The following is a 27736-nucleotide window of genomic DNA, read 5'->3' as shown; positions in this document are numbered from 1 at the left end:
TGTGAAGGTAAAGCTGCTGTTAAACCCTAGAAGGAGAGAATTGCTTTCCTTGGAAGTGATCCGTTCAAAAACATCTTGATGCTTCAAAGGTAATACAAAAGAAACAAGAATACCGACGCTGCGAATGACGCTGGGTGAAAATCCAAGACAACGTGTACGGATAGCTTTGTGAGACAAATGTAGGAATATCTTTGATTTGGTTGTGGAGTATAAAGTCTCAGAAAATGGGAAGTGATGAGGAGCTTGTCAGCATAAATTGAGGAGCTATTTTAGTTTGAGCTGTCGTGTTGTGTGCGGTCAGTCAGGACTGTCTGATCTGCATAAGCAGAGAAAGAAAACAAAAAGAGAAAATCTTTGATAAACTGGCACAGTTTCATTGGACACGGAGCCTTAAATGTATCAATAAAAGAAAAAATAAATGGAGGAATGAAAGGCTTGAGTTACGACCTGTGAGCGAGGGAATTGAAGCAACAGTGATTATTAAACCCTCATAATTGAACTCAGACATAGCTGAGAGTTGTTGCCTTTAAGTACTCTGACCCGTTTTGTCACTTCAATTATTTATGGCAGGCTGATTCAATAGCTATCAACATTCATCTTATCCTGAGTCATCGCGCGAAATCCTGCCTTGTATCTTCAGCTCTACATTAACATTGTGCAGGGTGACCATTGACAGAGGTCAAATAACAAAAAAATTAATTAGCAGAAAGTCCAATTATGCAGTTTAAGTCTAATTATACAGTTTTAGGCACTTCAAAAATCACTTCTGATTGTTCTCCCTCATTTTTGGTCTTTTTCTGTTTTCTCTGAGTGTCCTCTTGAATATTTGTGCAAAAAAAGTAGCGTATGTCACATTAAAAGCCTTAATATCTGTAGGTCAAAGGGCAGACTCTTCTACACCTTCATCCAATATAAACTAAAAAATACAATCTTGAAATAATACCAAGGATAGACTCATTAAAACATGAGAAAAAGGCAGACATTTTCTGCCTGGAGCAATTCACCTAGATGTAAAAACTGTAATCCTAAGAGTGTGTTTTTTTTGGGCCATTACTCGAGTGCACCGTCCTAGCTTGTCTTTTCATACCTTCCTCTGAGGTCCCAGGGAATCAAATTAGCACTTATCAAACCTTCTTGCTCTTCCTTAATTGTAATTCCATGTTGCTGCTCCTCTGCACTGTCAGTTTAATTGTCAGGGCCAGAGCTGGGTTTCCTTGTGCCCTTAACCAAGGAAAAAAGGTAACCTGATGTGAAACACCTTTTCTCTTTCCTTGTTACCCTTTTTTGCTGCCTTCTTGCATATGTTCTGCCTTTCTTGTGCTGAATATCTTTGTTTGTTGCACAAAGACCTTGGCCATGACTCAGACTTTTTTCAGGTGCTCGTTGTGCAAACTTTCTGACTGGAGGCGGTTTAGAGAAGGGCTGTCAATTCTGCAAACAGCACAGAAAAAGAGGCAGTGGAGTAAATGATACCTAAAACACGACTGACTACAGAGTCACGGCCATTAAAAAGTGTTTGGTCCACAATGAGGCTGATGCTTGAACTAAAAGCTGTGCCCTACGGTAACATCAAAAATGCAGAAATATGCTAATTCTTTCATTTAAAGAGCCAGTTAAAAAAATCTTGACCACTATCAGGAAAACATTGTAATAGGGATCTGAGAAGGGGGTAGCCTAATAAGCTAGCATTGCTTAATCCAGAAGTAACAAAAGTCACTTAACAGCATTTACAAATATATTATATAGCCTACTAACATGTTGTACTCAGATATTTCTTTATCCACCAAGTTAAAAGTGTGAACATTTTACAATTTGTAGGTTTACAACATGGGTTTACAGGAATATTTCTTGGCTGGTTAAAGTTGCTTGCACAGGTCACTGCTTGTCGTCTGAAAATGTCATCGTAGGTTATCTGAAGCCTGTTCTAACTTCCATGTCGTCAAATCCTACAGCCTGGTTAGGATGACATCTGTATGCTGTCTGCCGGTTCATTGATTTGTTGTGGCGTTAAAGCCGTGTGATGTCCCGTTAGGTTGGAGTTTGGAGACAATGGAACTTGTATTCTGAAGAAGGATTAACAGAAACTGTCACTATTTTTCAATGTTGCCTTTTTTTTAAAGTGTAATCTGTTTTTCCAGATGCTGTTGCAAACCTCAACTAAACACGTAGTCAGATATGATCTCCACAAAATGGCGGCTTCATTTTGAATGTCTTGTACTTCAAGGTATTGCATGTTTGTTGCAAAGCTGAAAAATGACCTTGATGTTGATACTAGTATGGACCAGGTTTTTTCATCATTAGGTTAAGCCTTGCATTAACAAACTCAAATTATTATACAATTTAAAGTTGTAAAAACGGTTTGATTATAGAAACAAGACATCTACAAGAGGATTAACCAACAAGATCCCAGAAGGTGGTTTTAGCCACTTTTTGACTAAGCGACAAACTCCAGGGTTGAAAAATGAAGCCAAGTGGAAATACAAAAAGATACAATTCCCTGAGTGCTCGCTCAAGGTTAGCTCCATAAACCCCAAAATCCTGCTGAAAACCCTTATTAAAATGCCTTTAAGAAATGATAACAGAAATAAGCATGTTTACAGTCTGGAAAAGTTATTTTAGTTGATGATAAATAATCTGTTTTCATTTGAGTAAGGATATGAGTTGTGCATTTATTTCCATAATTAGGGGTGTGGCACAGGTGATTGACACGTGGGCCAATTGTAGCTGTTGACTTGAAGGGTCCACCTCACTTTTTCTGCATTGATAAAAAGTTTGGTTTAGACCACCATTGTTGGGCTTCTGAACACCTCAGTATTTTTTTAAAATGTTTATTTAGAGTAAGTACATACACAGTGTGTTTTGGATAAAGCCAGACAACCATTTTTTTCCTATTTCCATTGTTCTTGCTAACCTATCAGGTGACTTAAGTAGACGTGTAGAGAGTTCTATAAATCTTGGCCCATTCTAATCTCAATAATGACAGTAATTTGCTTTACGAATGAATACTAGAGTAAAAAAATCAGTGTGGACCGACAATAAAACATGAGTTATTGTGTGATCAATGATCTTGTTTTTGGAAATCCAAGAATAATTTCAAGCCCTAACTGTACCCTTTAGCTATTGTCTTATTCTGTCTGTCTGGGACTGTCTGTCTCTTGATTTTCAAGTATAGAGAAAAGAATACAGAAAGATGAGACTCAGGCATGAATCAGTGATCCATTATTTTGTCTGGTTTAACTTGCAGGCATGGCCTCCGCGTTCACACTGAGACCACTGATGCTGAATGAAAAAAGGTCTGCATGTTGTTTTGAAAAGGTTACACACGGTGACATTTTCTATGCGTAGTTGTGTGTCTGAACCTGTAATTTAAACCAACTTTACGCCAATTTTGCCCTGTGCAGATGTGCTTCACATGGGTTTAAGTGTTTAATTAACTTTATTTTTCGCAGCTGTGCATATTGGGAGGGGGGTGTTTTCTTCATTCATAATAAATCACTGCTCATTTCACTTGCGTGTTGTCGTCGTCACAAAACCTCACAAGATTACTCTCCCAGATTCCCACCACTGGAAAAAAAAAGCTTTTCAGTCTCCAGCTGAGGAGCATCTCATCATCCTTTGTGGGTGCCTGCCAAGAAAGCACGTGTTTCTCAGTAGCAACCTGGAAACCATGCTGGCTTAATCAAGAAATAGAAATATAGCTATCATAGTGAATGTGTACAAGTGTAAGAGACAGCAAAATCATGTCAGTGTCTGCTTGTGTGAACCGGTGAGTTCAGTGCACATTTGGTGTCGAAGTGAAGTGGGTGGCAGAGTAGCAGAGGTCTGGCCCTGCAGGCCAGATGTTGGCTGCAGATAATGAGGCACTGTTGGAGCTAATGGTGCTAAAGCCAATTTAGACTCACTCAGCGGCCGTGTGATATTGCCACACCGAGCAGATAAACGAGGACTTGTAGACAAGCTGTTATGCATCAGAATTCAAAGACATGAGATTGGATAGTCTAGACAGGCCTTTGGGAGAAATTATGGTGGGAAAAATTGTCTACAGGACTGGAATTTAAAATTGAATATTGTTTTAGGCAAAATCATTTAGTTTTCAGTCCCCGTTGGTTCCAAAAAGAAGGTCAGACAAATGATTAATTAATTTTTTTGAGCACTTATACATCCGACACACATTTTTAAACACAAACCTGAAATAAGGTTGTGTTCCGCGTGTGGTTTGAACCACAACACGGCAGAACTCCACTTTGCTTGTGGAGATTTGTCACAGCAACACATCTAGGCAGGGTAATTGCAGAATCCCAGAGATGGATCAGTCTCTTGTGTGTACCACAGTTTATTGCCTTATAATTATGAGACTAATTACCGAGATGTATTACAACCCCCCCACCCCCCCCCCCCCCACCCCCCAGTGCTTCACTATATGTGTGAACACATAATTCAAAAACACAGACACACAAACTCATGCACACACATCAATCAGAAATACTGTAGCAGTTGATTAAAACCTCAATGTGAAAATGGGAGGCAGTAATAAGGACACCACTGCCTTCATGACTCTGAGTGTTTTCTCTAAAGCCTTTCTAATAATACTCTAAGATCTGGGTTTAGAATTCATTGTCAACAAATCTCCCTTTTCTTTAAACAAAGAAACGCAATCAAGTTGTGTTCAGATTTCTTCACATTGCAGCTTTTGAATGCAAGATTTTCTACAATAATATACATAATATACATAATACAACAATTTTATAATAGTTGCAATTATAAAATTACTTTATTGCTATGACAATGATTTCTTTTTATAAATCTGGTTTTATTCAGGGTTTTTTTTATGTCTTTTAAATGTCATCAAAAGTGCTGTGATGTGCTGCTGCAACGAGAGAACAGAGGCACTAATCTCAACAAGGCTCTTCTGTGTAACATCAATCAAGAAACAAGAATCACTGTAAATGAATACAACTTCACAAAAACAGGATTATAGTACTTTGTTCTTCAGGCATTTTACACAATGTTATGCTCTTTGTTCTTTCAAATGCACACATGCACATACAAACACAAGACAAACAAACACACTTTTCCTGGAGCTCTCAAAAGACTGATAAAGACAATGGTGGGATGCTGTATACTAGTTCACAAGGATAAGGTGTGGCGACCAACACAGCAGGACGGGTGTGTGTTTTTTTAGCGTTTGCACACAGTGGGAGGAGGACTGTGGTGTACAAAGAGGTGATGGGAGTCGTCTCTGTAAACTGAGAAAACTGTGAAAAAGAAATTAAGGATGAAGGCTCCACGCAGGGTTCTTCTGATTGGATGGATGAATGGGTGGATGTGTGTATGGATGGATGAATGGGTGGATATTTACTTACTTACTTAGTCACAGTCTACACTCAACATCTACATCTCAACAAAAACATTTATACACATTAAGCTGACAGATCAATACTAAAATAACCCTTTCAAATGTACCGACGTACTAAAGATAATTATTAGTAAAATAACAATATCTTATTTACACAATAAAGTATCCAATATGCAAAATCAGCTTGTAATGTCTAAAATCCTAATAAGATAGACAGTGCATGAATATATAATAATATAAATGCTCTTGGAGCCACAGACTGAGTTTGCCCAGAAGGACCTCAGAGCCGAGGCACATTTGCTTTCATTAAACTTTGACTGAAGTTCATCAAAGAGCATTCTGCCCCTTCAGCAAAGCCAGTTGTGCTCTTGATGAGCTGCCGAGAAGCCAGTGATAAGTAGTTAACTCTTTCATGATAAAGACTCCATCAGTGCTGCACATGGGGAGAAAGAGGAGGAGGAGGAGGGGGAGACGATAACTTCATGTTCCTAAACAACAGGGAGACTTATCGCCACATGCTTTCCTGTTCAGGACATCCCACTTGGCTCAGAGGGAATGTTGTTATCATGGAAAAGGCTCAACTGGGTGTTTCTAAGCTCGAAGATTGTGCTGATTATTTTCCAACTTTAAGTTCTGCTTGGCATTTTCTAACCTCATATGAGAACCGTGGATTTTTCTAAAGGTTTTTGGTTTGTCGTGAGATATGAAAACAAAGGTTGACCTTGAGCCAAATCCCCCCCAATGGTTGTGAAGTCTTGCTGGTAGAGCTGTTTCTATCTGAAGGCGCCGTATGTTTACAAGGGAAGAACTGCAATTTCCTTTTTATAAAACAAGACACAGCCCTGCCACCCCTCAAATCACCCCATACCCTGCATCTGAATTCAGAAAATGATACCTTCAGGTATCCCAGCAGCACCACTGCTAAGGACACCACAATGAATACTATCTTGTCCTTTCTGTCTACTCACACAAAAGCGTACAAATATTCAAATGTATGTTTGGCATTTTCACCACGATGTTCGGATGAATAATTCAGGGCTAATCTTCTGCTGGTGGCTTGAATTGAACATACAGCAGTGAGAGGTGGCGGCTGTGCCAGGGGTTATGTTGAATGATCCACACACAGACAGTTTGCTTCTTTGGCCCGCCTCTCATTGACTTTTAATGTAGTTATGTGAAATGTATCATCATTATAAATCACAGCAGCAACGTAGGAGAGTTAGGGGGCAAAAAAGCAAAAAGACAACCCCCTCAAAATGTCTCTGTCTCGCTCTCTGTTCATTCATTAATGATATCTATAGCCCTTTAAGCCCTTCATGAGTGTTGGTGGAGTGTCGGGAAGCTCTCTAATCCTTAAGTTGCTCTTTATTCTGCCCATGACGCTCATCCCCTATGTGTCAGATCCTGAAACCCTGCTAATCCCCTGGTGGCATTGCGCGCAGGGCCCCAGCTGTCGGCTCCCATGCTGCGCCGCTTCTCGCCCGGCTAATTTGTGGCCCTGCTTGGGATGCTATTGATGTCACCCTGCCCCATCAAGTCCAATAACTTTGTTTCCACTCTCTGGTTTGTTCCCACTGCCTCCTTTCCCTTTTGCTTTCTCGCTTCTCATTCTCTCTCTTTCCTGGCTGACGATGAAACTCCCAGTTGGCACCGATTGCACCCTTTTGTTCCCTCTGTTGTGTAGAGTGTCAATGTCCTTTCCTCCTGCCTGCAAACCTGCCACAGAGGCTGTCCTGCCCTCCACCAAAAGCCGAATGGGAGTGTAGCAGAGGAGGTGGAGATAAATGCGAAGCAGAGGGCAATTCGGACTAAGCAGCCGAGATCTCACAGACTAAGCATTTGAATGATGGCACATTAAGAATCCTCAAGTTCAATTAAGAGCGCTTAACAATGCATCAGTATGCAGGATAGCTCTCTCGGACTTCTTTTAATGAGAGGAAGGAGGTGGGAGGGAGCAGAGAGGAAAAGGAAGGGTATGGGTAATGATTAGAACGGTTTTCTTTCTTCCTAAGCTCCACTGTGCACTTCAATGAAGCAGTGGGCTGCAGGGAGATCTTGGACGTCTTGGTGTCGCCCACCCAGACTAATGCCACCCGCCTGGCACTGTGTGGTTGCAGTGATTGAATCTGCAGAGAAACAACAATAGTGTAGATTATCCACAGTGGTGTGCAAAAAGTTTTCAGATGATTACATCTGCCGCAAGAAGTTTTTAAGAAGTTACAAAACAGCATCACTTCACAAACAAGTGTACCGTGTGAGCCAAAAAAGCAAATTGGGCCATTACCAAGAAAAATGACTGAATCTCTACAGTTAAAAGAGTCTTACCTGTGAAATCTTTTTTACAACAATAACATCACACAACACAATTACCTTTGTTTCTGGTTGGTTAACCTAGAATTACAGGGCTGTACCCATTTATAATTGCTGTATCTTAATTTTCTTTGCTTAATTGTCATTGGTTGAGAGAATTGTTGTCTTATCAGGTCTTTTTAACATATCCTTGTACTGTGCATAGTTTTTTAGTTGTACATGCGTTTTTTTTTAATTATTATTAACATTGTATTTTATATCTTGCTTACACAAAGGCCCAACTAAGGACAACAGTTGTAATTTAGCCTTAGTTCTCCGTGCAACACATCAGTTCTTTGTATTAAAACTTTGTTTACTTGCATCGTCCCTATTAAATAAATCAATTCCAATTCAAATGTGTGGTACATATTGTGCATATTGAAGAATATATGAACTGATATATTAGGCTCTACTTTACCTTTATAGTTGTCATTCTCTTGTTTAATTTGATGATACATCAAGGTGGTGCATGGAGCTGCATGTCTTTTGCATATAGGGACAGTCAATTTGATCTTATTTAAACTTACTGCATACATGGCTTATAATTGTTCAGAAGAATATTTCAAACTGATTACAAGTTGAACTTTGGCTACTGCTAAAATACTTTAGTTTTACAAATCAAACATTTAGATTGAATAGAAATGGACAGCCTCATTATGTAGGCTTCTATCATTAGTGTAGCACTAACATGCTTTAAAGCATCCTTTACTACTCTATATTCCCTTAACAAGAAGACATTTTGAGTCCAGATCATAGAAGTGAACTAAAAAGACTTTGAAAGAACTGATTGAGAAACAATAAGACAGAGGAGACAGATGAAAACTGTCCTTTGTTAGAGAAAGTAGGGAAGAAGGAAACAGAACAATCACAGTGAAGCAGTGGCAGTTTGGAAGAAAAAAAGAGACAAATACGCAGACATAGAAATGGCAAATAAATGATAACAGGGGAAATTAACGTCAGATATCCGAGCAGGGAGATGGGATGCGGTGTTGACCCCATTCTCTTTGCATGGCCTCATCGATGTGACATGCATTACCATTGCCGCTTTTGTCTGTGGCCCCGTCGTCCTTTTTCTTCGCTGTTGTCTCTCTACTGCCAGTCATGATCACAGCGTCTCCCTAAGACGCAGCGTCCCTCTCTTTCTCTTTGTCGTCCTCTCTTCTGGACTCACTGTCACAAAGATAAATAAGAAAAAAAGAGTCAGTGAGAATTTTCCAACAGTCACTCTCTCTGGGGGGATTTTTCTACACACTTTCTCAGCTCCTCTGTAAAGCGGTGGGATTATCCTGGGCAGCTGACAGGCTATTTGAGGTCAGGATGAGTATTTACAGGTCTGGTACCCAAGATGGAGACAGGAGGATTCACAAAGTGACACAAATCAAATCAGTGTGAGGAGAGGTTTCGAAAGAGTGTGAACCCTTATTCAGGTGTCAGTCCTCATTCTGCTGAAAAGACCAAGAGGTGACACAGAGGGATTTGAAGTTGTAAAGTTTATTTCATCGTAGTACCAAGTACTTTTCATGATCTGTTATGCTGAAATTATCTAAGTTACACAAGTCTAAAGAAGAAGCCCTGAATGGTTTTGTCATGTTTGTGAACTTTAAACAGACGCAGAACTTAAAATCGACCTTTATTTGAAAACCCATTTTAGTTCTGTCTGTGAAATCCAGCACATTGGATTCTAAAATCCTGAATTTCTTCTCCACAACTTCATGGAGACAAGAGTTTTTAAGTTCCATCAGGCACCATGCATCTGTTTCTGTTAGACAACCAAAAGAAGCCAGCCCTATGATCACAGTCAGAGGATTCAGGAAGAGTATGTTTTCAAATAGACAGGTACTATGAAGGGAGGCTGACAGACTGAGAAAGAGAGAAAATAACTGTGAGGGAAATTGACACAAGAAAGAAGAAACCTTGTTCGAAAATTATTCTTTCATTTCCTTTCAAATGTCTTTCACAGTAGAAAGTTAGCTTTAGTGACCAGACTGATACTCCCCTGTAATGTTGATTTATATTCAAACATGTTTTAAAAAAGACAGACAGACATATATTTATAACAATAACCTTTATTCTATGCAAGTTCACCATATCTTTAAAGGCTCAAATACAAAGCTGTCAAAGTCACCCACAGTCTATGCCTGTGGCTAACCCATTAGCCGATGAGTAAGCTAGTTACCGCTCTGTTTCTCACAGAATGAGAAACTTGTGGGAGTTACATTTGCTGCATGTTGCCCACATACTACAGTTTGAGAACATTGCTGAGTGAACAACATTTTACATGTTAAAAGCATCATAACCATGATATTTGTCCAAAAAACAAATACCACAAGGTGTCGAGTTTAGTGACTCAACACAGCTTGTGGTAGCCTATTAATTTCTCTCTTAAAGTGACCACATCCCAAAATATGCATAACTTTAAACCTTATTCATAAGTATGTTGATATAGTGCATAAATATCCACCCCCTTTGAAGTTGTCCAGACAGAGAAATAACCTAAACACCAAAACGGTTTACAGTACTGAGCTGTAAATTTGTGTTTTCATTTTGCGTCGAAAGTCAATTTTCTTGCTTTTTGAGCCAGCCCAAAGTGGCCCATCGAGGAACTGCTGATTTTGACCTTTTGTTTTGGTTCATTTTTTATCCTGGCTTGTGTCAGCTTTTGTGTTGTCACTTACTGTAGACTACTGTATATGTTGAACAAATTTGTCTATGTCTTTATGCTGTTCATTCACTCACATTTGCTTCTGGAATGGCTTCACAGCCAACAACACTACTCTGCCAGAAACATTTGAAAATACAATGAATGAAGACAAACTTCAATGAATGATTATTTTGAAGTTTTTGCTTCAGAACAGGAACTCTGCTTTGTGCTATTGCCCCACATGCCATTGACTCCTGAATGAAGGTATTATGAGGACCGGAGTTCACAGAAAGTTTGCAGTAGAGATTATGTAGCAGCTTGAGCTCTGCAGTGCACAAGGTTATGAGCTAATTCCTCAACAACACTGAACCTGATGAAGGCATGTTGATGTTATATACAGCCTCAGACTATTAGATATGGGTGTATTTGCAATTTTGCATTCATGTGCTACATGAATTTGGAGTTGTTGTACAAGTAAGGTGTGTATTTATGTCCTTCTATGTGTTTTTCTTCACGTTTAATTTCCAAATTCCAACGGCATCCTCCTCCTGAACTGCCTGTTTATCTTTCAACCACTGATAGAAAGCAACATTGAGCAGGTCTAAAAAGTAGAAATATGTTGACTTGCAGAACAGTTACAGCGTGATTTGTAAGATGTGCATTTTTAGTTTGAAAAAATGTATGTGTTGATAAAATATTCATCTGACAAAACAGCAAATAAGAAAGAAATACAGACACTCGGCTAGTAAACACACCACGAAGGTCTGTTCTAGGTGAAACAAACATCAGCTCTGGAATTACTTTAATTTATTTATGTGAGCGACAGAGGTCTTTCACAGCCCAGCACTAATAACACTCTGAGGTGTTGCACCAGCGCTGGGAGAAAAACCTCAGGGCAGGCTTATGCCCAGGATTTCTGTGGTTATCTCCAGCGGGGTGCAAAGGGTGATTTGCATCGCCCCCTCCAGGCACTTTTATCCTGACCCGGCAGCACTGTGCACGTGGCGGAACGGTAGCCACTGCTGTTGCCTGGACAACTGATCGCTGGATTACAGGCTGGGAGAAGGCAGAGAACGAAAGAGAGTGTTTGAATCAGTAGCCCTCCATCATGGTCCTGCTGGTTTTTCATTTTAGCCAACTAATGAAGCACTCTTTTAGGCCTGGGACTCAGGGTGAAAGCAATTAAGTGGCTGGTTGGAAAGAAAACCATCAGCTCTCTGCTGACTGTGGGCTGATGTTTTCTTATTGTGCATAAACTGCATGCAACTTTTATCAGTTATATTTAATCTTAAAGCACAATGCTTGACACACTATTTTATCAGTGTTAGCAGTATAAAAAAGATAATGAGTTCAAAAGGCTTGGATGTATAATGACAAAGAAAAGGCAATCAAACAATGCTAAAAGAAACCATACAGGCTGAACAGAATTTAGAGAAAAATCAAGAACAGGTTTAATTAATATCAAAAGGATTGAGTTGGTACAAAGAAGGGCTAAGAGGTGTACAAATAATAAGGCCTATAAATCAATATAAGTAAATGAAATGCATACATTAATCTTGTGGTTGAACAGACTGTTTCCCATTACCTATACAAAGGTGGTTTCAGTTGTGGGCTGGGCTTTAAGGAAATGGTCTTATTTACATTAATAAAAGGTTGCTTAATTAACATACAGATGCAAAAAACAAATGTGTGGGTGACAGAGGACAGCCAGACAAGGCAAGGCAGAGCGGGCAGGACAGAATGCTGCATGTGAATAATGTAAATATGTGTTTGATACATTGATTAGCTTTTGTTTTGTGTTTTTCAAAAACGTTTTAGCAGGAGCACCAAAAAAAAACCTAGAAAGATTTACAAAGTGTATTCAGTCACTGAATAACTGTCCGACACAAAGATTAAGAATCAAAGCATCATGTTAAAGCTGGGTTTGGTGCACAATTCACGACTCTTGGTACATAGGAGCATGTGAGGCCGTTGACTGTCTGTAAAGTGATCTATGCTCATGTTCTCATTCATGAGATGTAAACAGCACTGAACTGGGAAGAACATTTGGCTCTGGCATCTCCACACTTGGCTGTATAGCTGTGGTATACTGCTCTATAGCAGATTAAGCTACAGGAATATCAGAGTGACCAATTTTAGTCGAGCCCTGGTTGCAAACAGATTTGTTCTTTGTTATTTATTGAGCATATTGGGGATCAGATTTTCGGTATGTGTTCGTGGTCCAAAAAGTATCAGGCAGTAGTAAAACTGTTTTTGTAGTTATTGTCATCTTATTCCGCTAATGTATTTAAATATATTTGCATGCAACTTACTAACAATCCACTCTTATACAATGTTTTGTCTTTTTAACACTTAACACAGAACAAGAGGTCATTTTGCTAACCACAAGGAAGCCCTGAATAGTTGTCTGTTGCTCCTTAAGGCTATTCTGTATTATTGTCAAATTGGGTTCTGAGATTTAACCAGATACAGTTGCTGATGCATGTCCACAAATTCAATCAGAAAGCAGCTGTGACATGCTGGACATCAAGAGCAATGCAACAGCTCCCCCATGTACATGTAAACACAAATATATATATATATATATATATATACACACACACACACATATATATCCTTTTCTTATAGGTCTATTATTTTTTTAACCTTCAGAAAGGCTGACGTTTATGTAAAAACTTTTAAAGTAATCTTAAGATTTTGTTTTTCCTGTTACCCTGTTTTCAATTCAGTATAATTTATACTAATTAGGAAGAAGAATGAAACCACACATGCTAAAATCCAATGGTTTATTGGTCTACTTACACTAATATCCAGCAACACAACACAGCAAGAACGCTCTGAGGGTTTTTCCCTGATCAAATTATTAAAACCAAGAAGAAAAATCTCTCTTGAATATAAAACTAAATTGAGCTACTTTTAGAGTCATTGGTTAGATTAGGTGCCTAAATGGGTTATCATGAGTCAGGGAACACTTTTCCATTTGTTGCTCTTAAAGTGAAATCACATTTATCTTTTGCCCAAATCTGTGCAATGAACAAATGGACATCACCTGAAACGTTTTAAGTGAACGTAAAATATGTTGAAGTAAACCTGCCTGCGTTCAGCTCTGTTGACATTGTCTCCATGTAGACCAGGACATCGAACAACAGAATTCACTTTAATCTAAAGCGCTAAGAGAAAAAAACCCAGAGTTTTTTCTGCTGCTGCGTAATAAAACATAGCTATTTCTGTGGGTGAGGCACGTCTTTATTCAATATCAGCAGCTCCTCAGAGACATGTATAGCTTTAGGCTGGCAGCCACGCACTCAGACTGTGAGTAGCAATCTGACTGACTGATGGTTTTTAATAATCTTCACCCCCTCCTTCGCTCACTTTTGTTCATATTTAACAGGGGAAATGTTTGAGTGGACCGCTGTTGCTCTGTTTTTCTATTAAGCTAACAGAAGGACAATTGTCATTATTTGTGGAAACAAGGGGGTGGCCTTCCCTCACACTAACTCAATGACCTCATTATAAAACAACCGAACTAATCCTGGTTGTCAATGCAAGGAGAACCCAATAGTATCTTGTTGTGTTGTTTCTGTTATACTATCTTTAAAGCATTAAAGGCCATCTCTAAAATATTCATAAGCCCTCATTGCTATAAGGTAGATGAAAAGTCACATAAAACCTTTACTTCACTGTAAACATATGTATACCTGTACTATTCAATTTATCTCACAAGGCTCTCGATTTCATATCAAGCAAAGTTGTTCCATAAACCCAGGAAGTGTTCAGATGCTTTAAGACTAATGACCTCAGCACATTTTAGATACAGCTCAACTGCCTAGCATTCATAGTTAGAGGCTTCACATCATCAGGTTTCTTGCTCTGGTGAGTGGTCTCACAATTTTCCTGATCACTGGTTTAAAAATTTGTGATATATTTTCACAGACCTCTGGTCCATCTGCCTCCTCAATGGAATATGACACATTTGTTTTATTCTCTACCAAAATGAAGAACTCTTTTGACTCACATACTAACATACACAACTCCTGTTCAGCCACCTGTCTCAAACACCTTATTGACATGATAAACTCTGTGTTAATTTCTTCCAGTCCTGTGGAGATTTTGCCAACTGATTATTTTATGGAAGCATTGTCCCGAGACTGCATATAATCATTGCTAACACGTTCTCCTCTGGTTGGTCCTGTTGTTTGATATTTAAACCACTCAGGTGCTCATCCATTTTTCATTATACCAAAACATCCAACAACAACTTCATAACAAAACAAACATGAAATGTGTATCAAAGCAGCTTGCAGAATGGTTTAACAATGGCGATTAAACACTGCTGATTTTCAATGCTGCAGGATTGAACATGCAAATCATTTAAATTCATGAATTTAAAGTAGATATTTTGTTGTTTTCTCTTTTTTGTCCAACTTTGTTACTTGGTGCAACTCTGTGCATTGCTTTCTTATTTTTAAAATGACATGAGGAGATGGATAGTGAACCTTACACCTGCTTTAGACAAATATTGAATAAAGTGACTCATGGGGGAATTGTGCAAAGTAAGATCTATTCTTTCAGACGATGACGCTCAGTTTTCTGCATGTTGTTGTGACAGACTTAAAGATCATTGTTATCACTTTTACATCAATCCCTTCCAGCCTTTTTAAAAGTATGCTGCCAGGCTTTAGTTGTTTTGCTTTTACTAACAGAGAAGGGATTTGTTTGAATTGCACCCCCAGTGACAAAAAAAATAAACATAAAACAGTTGAATTGAATTAAATAGATGATATATGATTAGCACAAATTAAAATAAAAGAGTTTACCGGTCACAGTTGGGTAAAAACAAGAAACAATAACAAGGTCCAACAAAACACAAGCAGAACCCCAAGGAAACATTGACACAAAAAGCTGCAGGGCAACAGAAATGACCCAGCAAAAACACAGGGGAAGACTATTATACAGAGTGAGGGTAATCAGAGACAGGTGAAAACAATCAGGGCAGGACACACAACCGCAAAGGTGGGAAAAGAAATAAGGAAAGGGGGAAAAGCTGCACACCAGAGTGACACGTCGTAAACAGGAAATAAAACTGTACAAGAAAAATTAACAAAAAGCAAAAGAAAACAAGAATAATGTGTCATTTACACTTGGTCAGGTTTTAGCGTGACAACATTGGGTGCTGGTATTGGGTTTTAGACAACATTTTTAATTTACAAAAAGGACATGTTTAATTAAAAGAGGTAGTTACTTTTATTCTTAACTTGTATTAAAAGCCGTTCACTGACATTCCTTTCCTCTTGTATAGTCCTCTGAATAAGCCTAAATTTTTTTAACCTCTTACATGCAAATCATGTTAGAGCATACAAAAGCTTTATTGTTATTGTAATCTAAAATCTGCTTGTAAAATCGTTGCACGCCTTTGCAAAGGCCTTTTAGTGCTCTCTAGTGTTCCAGTGCAACACAGTTCGCACAGTTCTTCATGTTTGACATGCATTTGTAAGCCTATTCTTGTGGTTGCTAAGAGGGGTTGAACAGCGATGTAAACATGGCGGTTGTGTAAATTAATATCTCTGTGAAAAAAAGGCTTCTTTCCCATAAAGGTTCAAGGCCAGCAAACTGTTGAAGCGACAAAAGAGAGCAAAACTGTTTGAATTGTTATTGAGAGCTAGCATTCAGCTCAGCTGCTTAGTGTGGCTAAACACCGATGACCTGTGCTGTTACATTAGATACTCATGTTTCTCAGTGTTAGGAGATCACTTTGTTGGGATGATAGTCGAATTGTGAAAAATGAGGCAAAGGACACTTATATTAAATAGAAAAATTTCAGCTTTCTTTTCAGCTATATCAATAATTATTCCTTTTGTTTTTATTCTAACCAACACTGTTTCTGCTCTTATCAATTGTTAAAAAAAAAAATTGAGCCTGCTTTCTTTTTTAGCTCAAAGAACATAAAGTCATCTCAGAGATATATCTGTCCAAAGGGATTAATAGCTAGACATTACTTTAAAAAGTAGGAGGCAGGTTTCATTAATTGAAGTGTTTGTTCTAGACAGTCTTTTATCAGTGTGTACTTTCTATCCAAACACAGTTTATCAGCTGGTTCAGGTTTGACGAATCACAGCCAAGGTCAGCACAGTCCTCCCCTATCTTCTGCCACTTTGCCACTTTAAAATGAACAATGTTTGATCTGTGAAGGAGGGTTATATAGGGGAGGAAGGAGTGGGTAGGGAGAAGGTTTGGTGGAATGAGGGAGTAGAGTGGTGTAACACGTTTCCAGGAAAAGATGGAAGGTTTAGAAGAAAGGGTGGGTTTTGTGAGAGCAGGAATGGCAACATAGTGAAGCATGAAAAAAGAACCAAAAGGAGATGATGGATGATGGAAAGAGGAGAAGAAGTTCACCTAAATGAGAGTGTGAACACAATGGTTGAACATCAGGTATGTTTTCCCTTATTGCCACAATTGACAGCACCATGTTAAACAGATCTTTAGTTTATTACCAACTATGGATGTGATTTTTTTTTGGTTCTTTTACTGGCATTTCCTCCAAAAGGTTAGTTTTAGATTTTGTTAATCTACAATAGAGCAAGTAGGTTGCTCTGAACACAATGGAAGACATGTTCAGATAGCATTTGTTCCTTTGGATATCAAGGTATTGTGATACATAAACTTGACTATCAGCTGATTCAAGTATCCCTCAGATACCAGGTTTCAAAAAGAATCAGAATCAGCGTTATCGGCCTGGTATGCTTACTCACACTATGGATTTGTACTTTGGTGAAACGTGCTCTCTAATACAACATTACATTTCAACAACACAAAATAAGAACAGACTAATATGTGTGAGATAATAGTGTGGTGCTGAGTAGTTTAAAACACTTAACTGAACCTAATAATAGAATCATTTCATTTCAATAGATTAGTACATGTGAGACAGAGCATTGTTTTAGTATTTACAGTAACCAGTGTGCATTGAACAGCTCTAAACAGACATGATTTTACATGGCACCCCACACCAGTTTACATGATCCCCCTCTCTACAAAAGCCACAAATCTCAGCATCAACAAGGTCCCTCACCTGACCTTTAATGCCTACATTAAGCATCTGTGCAAACATTCATTCTACCACCTCAGAAACGTTGCCAAAGTCCGTTTCACACTGTCCATGCCGGATGCGGAAAAACTTGTCTACGCCTTTGTCTCCTCCAGGCTGGATTACTGTAATGCACTCCTCATCAGGATCCCATAGCAACTTCCTACAGAAGCTCCAACATGTTCAGCACAGCACTGCTAGGATCCTGATGAGAGTGTGTAAACATGAATGCCCCCATTACCTCAAAGAACACCAAACCACACAATCCTCCCCACGAAGCCTTCGCTATGGAAATACCAAGCTCCTCCATCCCCCCAGGACTAAACTCCACACCATTGGGGACCGGGCCTTCTTTTCCGCTGCTCCCAGTCTATGTTATGCTCTCCCCGACCAGCTGAGGGCACCACAGTCTGCGGACACTTTTAAAAGGGGCCCTACAAACCCACATTTTTAGCAGAACCTTCTGTCTTTGCTTTTAGTTTCCTTATTTGCTTTTATTTTCATTTTTTCTCTGTCGCACTTTTCTCTAGCTTTTTTTGCAAAAATGTAAAGTGCATTATAAATAAAATGCATTATTCTAGATTGATATCAGGACGATAATACAGTATTTAAATGTTTAAGTTATGTTAAGTTAAGTTATTGACCATAAAATGTAGTCTTGACAATCAAATGTACATTCACATTGTGTGTTGGATTCAGGGTTACCTGTATTTCACAGTGACAGTTCTGACACTCTGCGACTCTTTAGCATTCGTCAAAGTGACAGCTTGGGGAAAGAAACTGTTCTTAAGCCGAGTTGTTTTGGCGTACAGGGATCTGTAACGCACACCAGTGGGGAGGAGAGTTTGTGTCCGGGGTGTGAGGAGTCAGCTGTGATGATACCTGCCAGTTTCCTGACCTTGCCTGGACTGGTATAAATCCTGGATGGATGGCAGGTCCGCACAGATGATTTTTTCATTTGTTTAAGTCACATCCTGATTTACCTGAAACCAATTTGGAGTTCCCTATGCATACATACTTAAAGTCAAGGTAAAAAAAAAAGTCAATTAAAATAGACGTCAAGTAAACTTTGTTTGTTTCGTTGTAGTTAGTTCTTGTGCTGCTTATAGAAAAGAAGCTTTTAATTAGTTATTTGAAGCAATAAAAGTGGTACAATGTCAGGATTGATAGTGAGTGAGCTGAGTAGAGGAGAAGCAGCTGGAACAGCACTTTACTTTTCTGGAAAGTTTACTAGAGAAAAAGTGAATGACAATAGAAACACCATGGAGGCTAAAGACAACAAGAAATGCAAACAAAAGAGTCACTGTAGGAATCCTGCAACATTTGAGCTAAGTCTCTGTTTAATGGCAGGCAATGCTTTTTTAATGTTTGTGTGATTTATTCTTTTGTGTTTGTGTGGATTCACTGACCGTCTAAAAATTTGCTCTGTTTTGAAACCTGACATTTACACCACCTGTCCCTCCATCCACCACTCCCTCTGTGTCCATCTGTTTCTTTCTCTGTCTGCTGACAGAAGAGAGGGCAGACGATGAGGCCTTCAAAGACTTTAGAGTAATTTCACCTCCAGAAAACCCGCCAAAGCGTTTGCGCTCTCCCCCCTATCTGCATATTTTCCCTCTCTCCACCTCTCTCTTTCTCTCTTCAATTCTTTCTCTCTTCTCTGCTCTCTTTTCTCCCTTCCCTCTCTCGCCTTTTCTGTCCTCAAACCTTGGGTACACCTGGCTGGCTGCTGAGGGCTGACACTTTAAAGACACTGGCTTCGGCTTCTGCTGCTGCTGGAATATCAATATCTGCTGCACACACACACACACACACAAACACAGTTTCTCCCCTCCACATGTAGCAACGTTAACACACAAACACCACCCACATTCGGACACAGTGTCTTTGACTCTACATGTTGCACAGCGGTGGCCACATATAAACAAGGTTGGAACCTTAGGAGGGCTACAGTAGCAGGCACAATAAGTAAACAAAAGGCATTTTCTCTCCACATCTTTTGTTCCAACAAGGATTTTTTTTCTTCTTTTAAATAACATGTCCTCCATGTGTTGGTTACACCAGAGGAATTTTAAGCAGCTAACTGTAAGCCCTTTAAGACCTCATCCCCGCCTGAGAGTGTGTGTATGTACAGAACACACACATACATACCCTTACCTTTCAACACAAACCTCCTTCTGTCTCTCTCTTTGTCTCTGTAGGCTGCATCTCAAACCTCCCTCGCTCCTCCGCGCTCTTTGTTGATTTTTGCCTGGATGTCTATCCTTTAAAGCTAGATTGCTGCTCTCAGAGTTGCCCGTATGGACGCCTATACTCCCACGGCATGTTGACTCAAGGGGTTAAAATATCATTCTTACTCTGTTTCAATTATTTTCTGTATCTGTGTAAGACTAAATCATCTTTTTAAGTTTAAAATCACATCAGTTCACATTTGCAGCAATAAACGTATGTGTATCTGGAGAAATAGCCACATCGGAAGGCATGCAGTTGTTATCTCAAATGTTTGTTTACTTGCTGACTGTGAGTTTAGCCTTGATAATTTCTTGGAAGTCTCAGGAGACACAGTCAGCTTTTCAACACTGTAGTATGCATAACGTAGGCCTGACACCTAGTGGATGCAATAATGTTGGTCTAAAAGGGCAATCCGGTTGTCCAACACTTGATTAAGCTTCCAAATTACATTAGGATTGACTTTTCTTCAAAAGTAGTCTTTCCACTCTGGACCCAAAAACAAGGTGACGTGTAACTCTACACTTTAAACAATTAATTTGATCTGATTCTGAATTTGCAAACAATGCAAAGACAGTTTTGTTAAATTCACATAAATCATCAAAGTTGATTTGCCACACCATTTGTCTACAATTAGATACAATGAAATAAGCAATCAACACACATTAATTGCAAATAAAAAAAGGCTGCAAAGAAGAAATCATTAAATGGTTATAGTACATGGATTTTCGTATAATAATACCAATATTTTTACTATTTTTATGTTTACACTTAGTTTGTATTGTCAGTGATGGATTGGTGATGGTGATGGTGATGGTGTGCAAATACACAAGGGATCTGGATTCACAGCTTTGTTGTATGCATGATGCATTTATTGAACTAAATTTGTAAGACAGCCAGTGCATGCACAGTATGTATGTTACTTGCATCAGTGTTTTATGTATCAACATAGTATGGACAAAAGCCATTTAGAAGAGTTTTGTTTTATTGCTGACAGACAGGCTGTTTAAAATTTAATGAAAAGTAGTAGTGTAATGTGTTTATAGCATTACAATGAATAACCAATAGGTGTCATTGAGTAAACCAGAATTAAGTACCATTCGTAATATAACCTGTAAACTTATCCCGATATGCATTCATGTGCCTCTGGTTATACTCTTAGGGTTCATTGTCTTGCCCAATGATATTCGGCACGTGGGCCGCAGGAATTAAAATCAAACAGCCAACTTCCAAGTAAGTCTGAGACTGAGTCTTCTACTGTGCCCCAGTTTTGAGTTACACAGATAACCAACCATATTAAGGACAATGGTATAATTCTCAGTAACAGTTTTGATGCCCTGGATAAACTTTGATGTCTGATAAAGAAGAATTTTCAGGATACTTAGTGAAGTGCAGAATCAAACCAAAGCACCATCGCAAATCATTTAAACAGACATGACAAAGAGACAAACCATTTCAGGTTTATCCAGGAAGAAGTAAAATAATCAGAATCACAAACAATTTGAGATAGAATAGAGGCTTTTTGGACAGGATGTAATGCCTGTGAGCATCATTAAAGGAAAATAAAAGATTGTCTGCAGGATGTCTTATTGGGTTTTTACTTTTCCCTGATGTTGGAATAGCACTGATTGGCACTGATACAAAGAGTCTTACTTTTCCATCGTTTTAATAAGAGGGGCAAACATGGATGAAAGACAAGAATCATTACCTTGGTTTTCAGGAAAGAGCTTTGACCCTTCTCTTCTGAGTATGCGTTTTGTTCTTTTCTATCCAGCTCATTGATTAGGTCTGATAAGGACACAAACATGGAACTATATGTAAAATTTGATCTTACCTGTAGCAGTGCTCTTAGTAATCAAATGTAGTCAATTTACTCAGGAAGTAATGTGAACTTAATGTTGCTATTAAATTGACCAAAGAGAGCTGTCTGCCCTTCATACACACAAACCAACAAACACACACATGCACAATACTAATCAGTGAAATCTCAACCCCCTGGGTGTGGGCTCTATCAGACCATGAGCTTATGGGAAGATAACCATTTAGCAATATGAAGATGCAGCACCAGACGGTGGGCGGTAACAGTAATGCTTCTGCATGAAAATGGTCTGCTGCAAACTGTGCCAAAGCCTTGACTCTTAATATAAGTTGTTTTGCTTGAAGGCAGACAATTAACGAGTCCTTTTTGTCAAGGTGAAGGAACGACAGATACAAGACAATGTGCTTAACTTTAAAGGATGCAGTAACAGCTTTGAATATGAGAGGGAGGGTTATTAGATGACACTGCAATCCTCTGAGGAAACAAGTTAAGCTTTTGCCCTTCACTTTAGAGATCCATGAGATAATTATAATGTCACTGATGCAAAGAGGACAGACATCAAATTTGACATTTAGTTGCATGATGCGGTCAGGATTGCCCTGCAGGTACGGATGTCTTATGACCTTATAAATTAGCTGACCTTATTGTGGTGTTTATCTTTGAAAAGAAGTCCCCCACAAAATCAGAGGAAAGTAGAAAAATTTCAGGGAGTCGATTAGGAAATGAGCCAATTTTTCACAATTGACAAAATGACACTTTGAACACACAAACACTAGATGGTGCTGTTTGGTTGGTACTGCAATACCAGGACAGCTGACCTTGTGTCATTGTGCCCCAAGTGGAAGTATCGCTCATTAATGTAAATCTCCAGTTTGCACCCTCCCTCCCCCCCGATATTCTTCGCTTGTGTTTTCTGCATTCTAGCCCAAAAACATCAAGAAGGAAAACAAAAAAGCTGGCCATGATATGTCCAGCAGTTCCTGATACACTGAATGAATTTGTTGTGTAATTCACATTAAGCTGACCTCTAGTGGTCGTGGTATCTCAAGTAGCTATTTATGTCTCATTCGCTGAGCTCTGAAAACAAGCCTGGGTACAAGAAAAACACACCACTTCACGAGGACTGGAAATGCATTCCTGCTTTGTTGTTTTTAATCTGCAATGAAAAATCCAGACTAGCTTTCATTTATTCCAAGATTTAAGGAACAGGCAAACAATTATGTGGACAAAGCTGATATTTTACTGAGTAATTGTTATGTTTTGATATAATACATAGAGCTCAAGCATTACAATGATAAGAATTGTGAACTGTTGTGGACGTCAAAGACACTTAGACACAGTTGCAAGAGGAAACAATTCTCTTCAATTACCCATGTATCTTGCTAAATATGAAACAACACTAACAAATCACATGTGACACTGCAGTAGTGTTGCTTGTGCGTCTCTATTTTTGGAGGGGGAATGTACACAGAGACCTCGTGGAAAGAGTCCATAACAACAAACAGTACGCAACATGCGCCTACAAAGAGACAGCCCCCTTCAGAACATTCAGTCACACAGCATCAACACGAGCGAAACGAGGAAGAAAGGACAGGAAAATGTCAAGGCGTCAGATTTTCTGCTGAGGCCTGGCTTTGAATACAGAGAGGAACCAACAGAAAACATATAAAGAGAGAAGAGGGACAGGTAAGAGGTGAAACTCTGTTCAGCTTCATGAGCTGCACTTAAACTTGTCACGTTTGCATGGTTTTTATTCATAAACATCGTATTCAAACATGTTTTGGTGACATGGTGACGTAAACTTGTTCAATATAATATATTGAACGTAAATAAATCTGAAATCTCAAACTCATCTGTTTATTCTGATACTTCATTTGTCTGATTTGTTATGTACTTTGAGTCTCCTGTATCTAATTCAGGCTTTTTTTGAAAAGCTTTTTTTAAATCCAGTTTACCAATAACAAAAGCAAATAAAACAATCAACAACAATCATACAATAGGAGCACAAACTGCTCAAAGACTACACAATAAAATATTAAATCCTGCAACTGAAATAGCTGCACATGTGTTTCTGTAGTAATCTGTCTGGACAGCTAGTCTCCAGAGTGAGCACACGGGCCCTGTTCCTAAAATGACTGAGTGCAACAATGCAGAATTTGTATTGATGTGTCAAACATGATTTGAAAAGATACAGGTGGTCAAAAGCCATTTGAAGATATGTGTCTTCAATATCAGTAGAATCAGCAAAGCATATGTGCAGAGTTAGAGCGACAAACCAAAAGGCACGATCCCCTTTGTTTTCAATCTGACATGAGGTACAATGAGACGGCTTTGGTCAGAATGTAGGGATGGAGCAGGTCAGAGATATACACAGGTCCCTGATCATACAGTACTTTAAAAACACAAACATAGATCTTAAAAATGAATCCTGAATTTCACGAGAAGCTAATTTAGAGAAAAACAAGACAGATGTAATGTGACTTGACCTGCTGGACCTAATCCTTTAGAACAAGTTGTAGATTGTGGAGGGAGGTATTCTTCAGACAGGTGAAAGTAAATTGCAGTAGCCATGTGTGGTCTTTTTTGCTTTTTATTGCCAAATGTATAATAAAACAAAAGAACAGTTTGGTTAAGTGTTTAAAGTTTTGATTAAATCACTACTCTGAATATCCAAATAATACTGACAATTTAAAACAGGATAAAATAGCCAATTCTTTGATGTTGAAGGATTCCAGTTATGATAGAATAAAACAGTATTTTTTTATTCTATGATGCAATCTAAACTGAAACTAAACCATTGTTTAACTTACACAGCAATTTCGAGGGCAACCACAGGGTGATAATTGTCCTTCACTTTGCGACTAACACACTGAAAAATGAATCCATTTTCAGATAACTTCATGGACTCAGTCTGCAGTATGGACCAACCTGCAATGACGGTCTTCCACTTTAAAGACCAGGAGCAGTCGTCCAGCCTCCTGTTGCAGCTGAACAGACTCAGGCAGGAGAACATCCTGACTGATGTGTGGCTGTGCTCAGATCACACAGAGATCCCCTGTCATCGTAATGTCTTGGTAGCCAGCAGCCCATACTTCAGAGCAATGTTCTGCAACAACTTCTTAGAAACACAGCAGACAAAGATCCACATAAAGGGCATCACATCAAACATTCTGAGCAGTGTCATCGACTATGTTTACACAGGACTCATTAGTATTAGCTTTGAGATTGTTCTACCTTTGATGCAGGCGGCATCCATGTTGCAATATGGACGACTCTTTGAAGCCTGTTCGGGTTTCCTGCAGGACCATCTGAGCCCTGACAACTGTCTGAGCATGATTAGACTCTCTGAGATCATGATCTGTAACAGTTTGAGAGACAAAGCAAAAGAGATGGCGATGCAGAGCTTCTCAGATGTGTCAGTGTCTGAGGATTTGTGTGAGCTGTCCTTATCTGAGCTCATGGGATACCTGGAGGATGACGGTCTTTGTGCTGAGGAGGAGCAGGTGTTTGAGACTCTGATTGCTTGGATCCACCATGATCCTTTATCAAGACGTGGTGCAGTCAGCGACCTTTTCAAGAAAGTTCGTCTTCGCCATATCCATCCCACCTACCTCTTCCAGTTCATAGCTAACGACCCCCTGATCCAGTCATCTACCCTCTGCATCGAGCTCATCGAATCCGTAAGACGACTCATGTTTGCTGTCAGCACAAAATGCATCGACACAGCAGTTGACCTCAAACCTCTATGGGTGGCACCAAGACGATACTCTTCTCATGACATGTTGGTGGTTATAGGTGGAAGAAAGAACAACGAGCAGACCTCCAGGGAGGCCCTCGTCTTTGATGAGAAAAGCGAGAAGTGGCAGTGGCTCGCCAAGTTGCCTGTTCGTCTATATAAAGCCTCATACGTCGCTCTCCACAGTGTGTTGTATGTCATCGGAGGCCTGATCACAAACACAAAGTATAGCCAAGTCAGTAGAACCGTCTACACACTCTCACTAAAGACCAACCAGTGGAGGACAGCAGAGCCCATGTTGGAACCTCACTTTGCCCACCAGAGTGTTTCTTACCTCCACTTCATCTTTGTTTTGGGTGGCCTTGGCTCTGACATGCAACTGACAGGCAGCGTGGAGAGGTAAGCTCATTATTATGCACATAACAAGCATAAGACACACAAATGGGGCAAATAATAGCTAACTCCAAATAATGCTGTTAGGTTCAACAGCATGTTCAACCAATGGGAGACGATGGCGCCTATGCCCGAGGCTGTGCTGCACCCTGCAGTTGCTGCAACCAACCAAAGGATTTATGTGTTTGGAGGGGAGGATGCCATGCAGAACCCTGTCAGAATAATACAGGTAGGATGCATTGTTATTTAGCCGCTAAGAACCCATTTACACCTTGAATTAGCCCAGAGGAAACATTCAGAATGTTTTCAGATCTGCTGACCTCATCTGGAGGGAAAGTGGCTCACTTTGTATTTTAATGTCATGTAAATGTGGGCCTACGTGCAATCCATACAATTAACTGACGTCCTGATCTAAAGTGCTTCAGATGTCCATCCCAGTACTGGTATCAGCCTTAGCCTCCAATATTGCCTAAAATGCTGTATCAGGCATAGGTGGGAACTTTTACTATTTACTAGTATAAGGAGATTGCATTTAAAAAAAAAAACAAGTACCAATGCATGGCAAGTTCGAATCAAATCCAGGTTACAGGTTCATTTTATTAACAGGTGTGAATGTGATGCACACTGCTTATGTTTTCATTACTCAGTCCATTCTTGTTGAATTATTTACTCTTTTTTTCTACCCTTCCTCTAGGTGTATCACATTGCCAGGAACATGTGGTCTAAGATGGAGAACAGAACAGTGAAGAATGTGTCGGCTCCTGCTGCCGTTTTAGATGACAAAATCTACATAATTGGAGGTAGAAAACTGCTTATAAAAAAGAAATCTAGACAAAACATACCTTATTACAATTTTGCTTTTGTTGATGTTTTGAAACACATCAACCTGATAGTATTTACTTTGTTTTCTGTTCAAGTGGCATTTGTTGGCTGTTTTAAATTAATGTCCCTCCTATCACAGGATACACAAGGAGAATGATCGCATACGACACCAAGGCTAACCGCTTCATCAAGTGTGCCAACCTGAAGGAGAGAAGAATGCACCACTCTGCCACCGTCCTCAACAACAAACTCTACGTCACCGGTGGACGTCATATCAACGGCCATGATGTAATCGAGGACTTGGACAGTTTTGAATGCTACGACCCAAAGACAGACACTTGGACATCGACAGGGACTCTGCCTTATAAACTGTTTGACCACGGCTCCCTGACTCTGACGCACGTGTCACAGACAAGGGCAAAATCATAACTGCATTGTTGTTCATACTGGAGGATTTTCAACCACTCGTTTTCATGTAGAAAAATATAGAAACATGCATACCAAATAATAAATTTACCAATAAAACAATGTCCCTTTTAGGATTAAAAAAGTAGGCCCTATTTCCAATCCTGAATTATGCATGATATAAATATAAGAAATGTGATGCTTTATAAAGTACATTTCAATATTCAGTGTCTTTTAAAAAGTTTTCTGTCGAAACCAACCCGCTCTAAATCATGAGATTTCTCCTGTCATATCTAAATCCTTTGGCTGTATTCTGTGGTGAATGTCTCAGCTATATATCGGATTCCACTGCCGTGTTTGTTCAACTCATCTTTTGGGTCAATTATTGTGATAGTATTGTGACTAAGTTTTTTTGTGCAGTAAGAATTTTAATGTAAAATTCTCAGAATGTGTTGGCTTTCTGGCAAAACAGCTTAACATTTGATATAGACAATGTTTGATTGTTAATGGGCAACAGACTCCGTTTGTCATGATACCTCAGTATCCAGAAATGTTTATCGACTTTGACATTTGATTCCAAAGCTTAAAGTATAGCCTCAAATTGTGTTACATGTTATTAACAATAATTTTCTTTTGCTTTTTTACTCTTTTTTCAAGTTTTTACTGCTCATTTACATTAAAATCATTATAATTGTTGTTAATAATAAAAAAGTCCTTCCTGACATATGGCATCTCTTTCTAGCAATTTGTTGTTTGTCAGTTTACAGTGAATGCAATCTGAGCGTCACGTGCATCCTATATGTATCATCATGTGTCTGTTGACCCCTCTCACACTCCTGTGGCGTCAGCACAAGACCCAACATGCCCAGACTGCCACACACACACTCACAGACACACACACA

The 27736-nt window shown here is 39.2% G+C and overlaps 1 protein-coding gene and 1 long non-coding RNA gene across 3 annotated transcripts; one reads left to right on the top strand and one right to left on the bottom strand.

The window, feature by feature from the left end:
- Positions 1–5028: 5028 nt before the first annotated feature.
- LOC306823775 lies at positions 5029–19665 on the bottom strand. Of its 2 annotated transcripts, none has more exons than XR_013779049.1 (3): positions 19588–19665; positions 8742–8875; positions 5029–7482 (listed from the first exon to the last, which is right to left on the bottom strand). It is a non-coding gene; the product is annotated as an uncharacterized lncRNA (long non-coding RNA). The 2 variants fall into 2 exon arrangements; XR_013779050.1 differs by lacking the exon at positions 19588–19665 and adding an exon at positions 17672–17761.
- Positions 19666–22992: 3327 nt separating this feature from the next.
- On the top strand, positions 22993–27558 carry klhl38b (kelch-like family member 38b). The gene is made up of 5 exons (XM_079344339.1): positions 22993–23164; positions 24371–25613; positions 25695–25836; positions 26302–26407; positions 26569–27558. The coding sequence occupies exons 2-5, from the start codon at positions 24379–24381 to the stop codon at positions 26856–26858; spliced, it is 1773 nt and encodes a 590-aa protein (XP_079200465.1). The 5' UTR covers positions 22993–23164; positions 24371–24378; the 3' UTR covers positions 26859–27558.
- Positions 27559–27736: the final 178 nt, after the last annotated feature.

The sequence above is a fragment of the Symphodus melops genome, assembly GCF_947650265.1.
Source record: "Symphodus melops genome assembly, chromosome: 5".
Classification (NCBI taxonomy): domain Eukaryota; kingdom Metazoa; phylum Chordata; class Actinopteri; order Labriformes; family Labridae; genus Symphodus; species Symphodus melops.
This window is presented reverse-complemented; position numbering and strand designations above follow the sequence as displayed.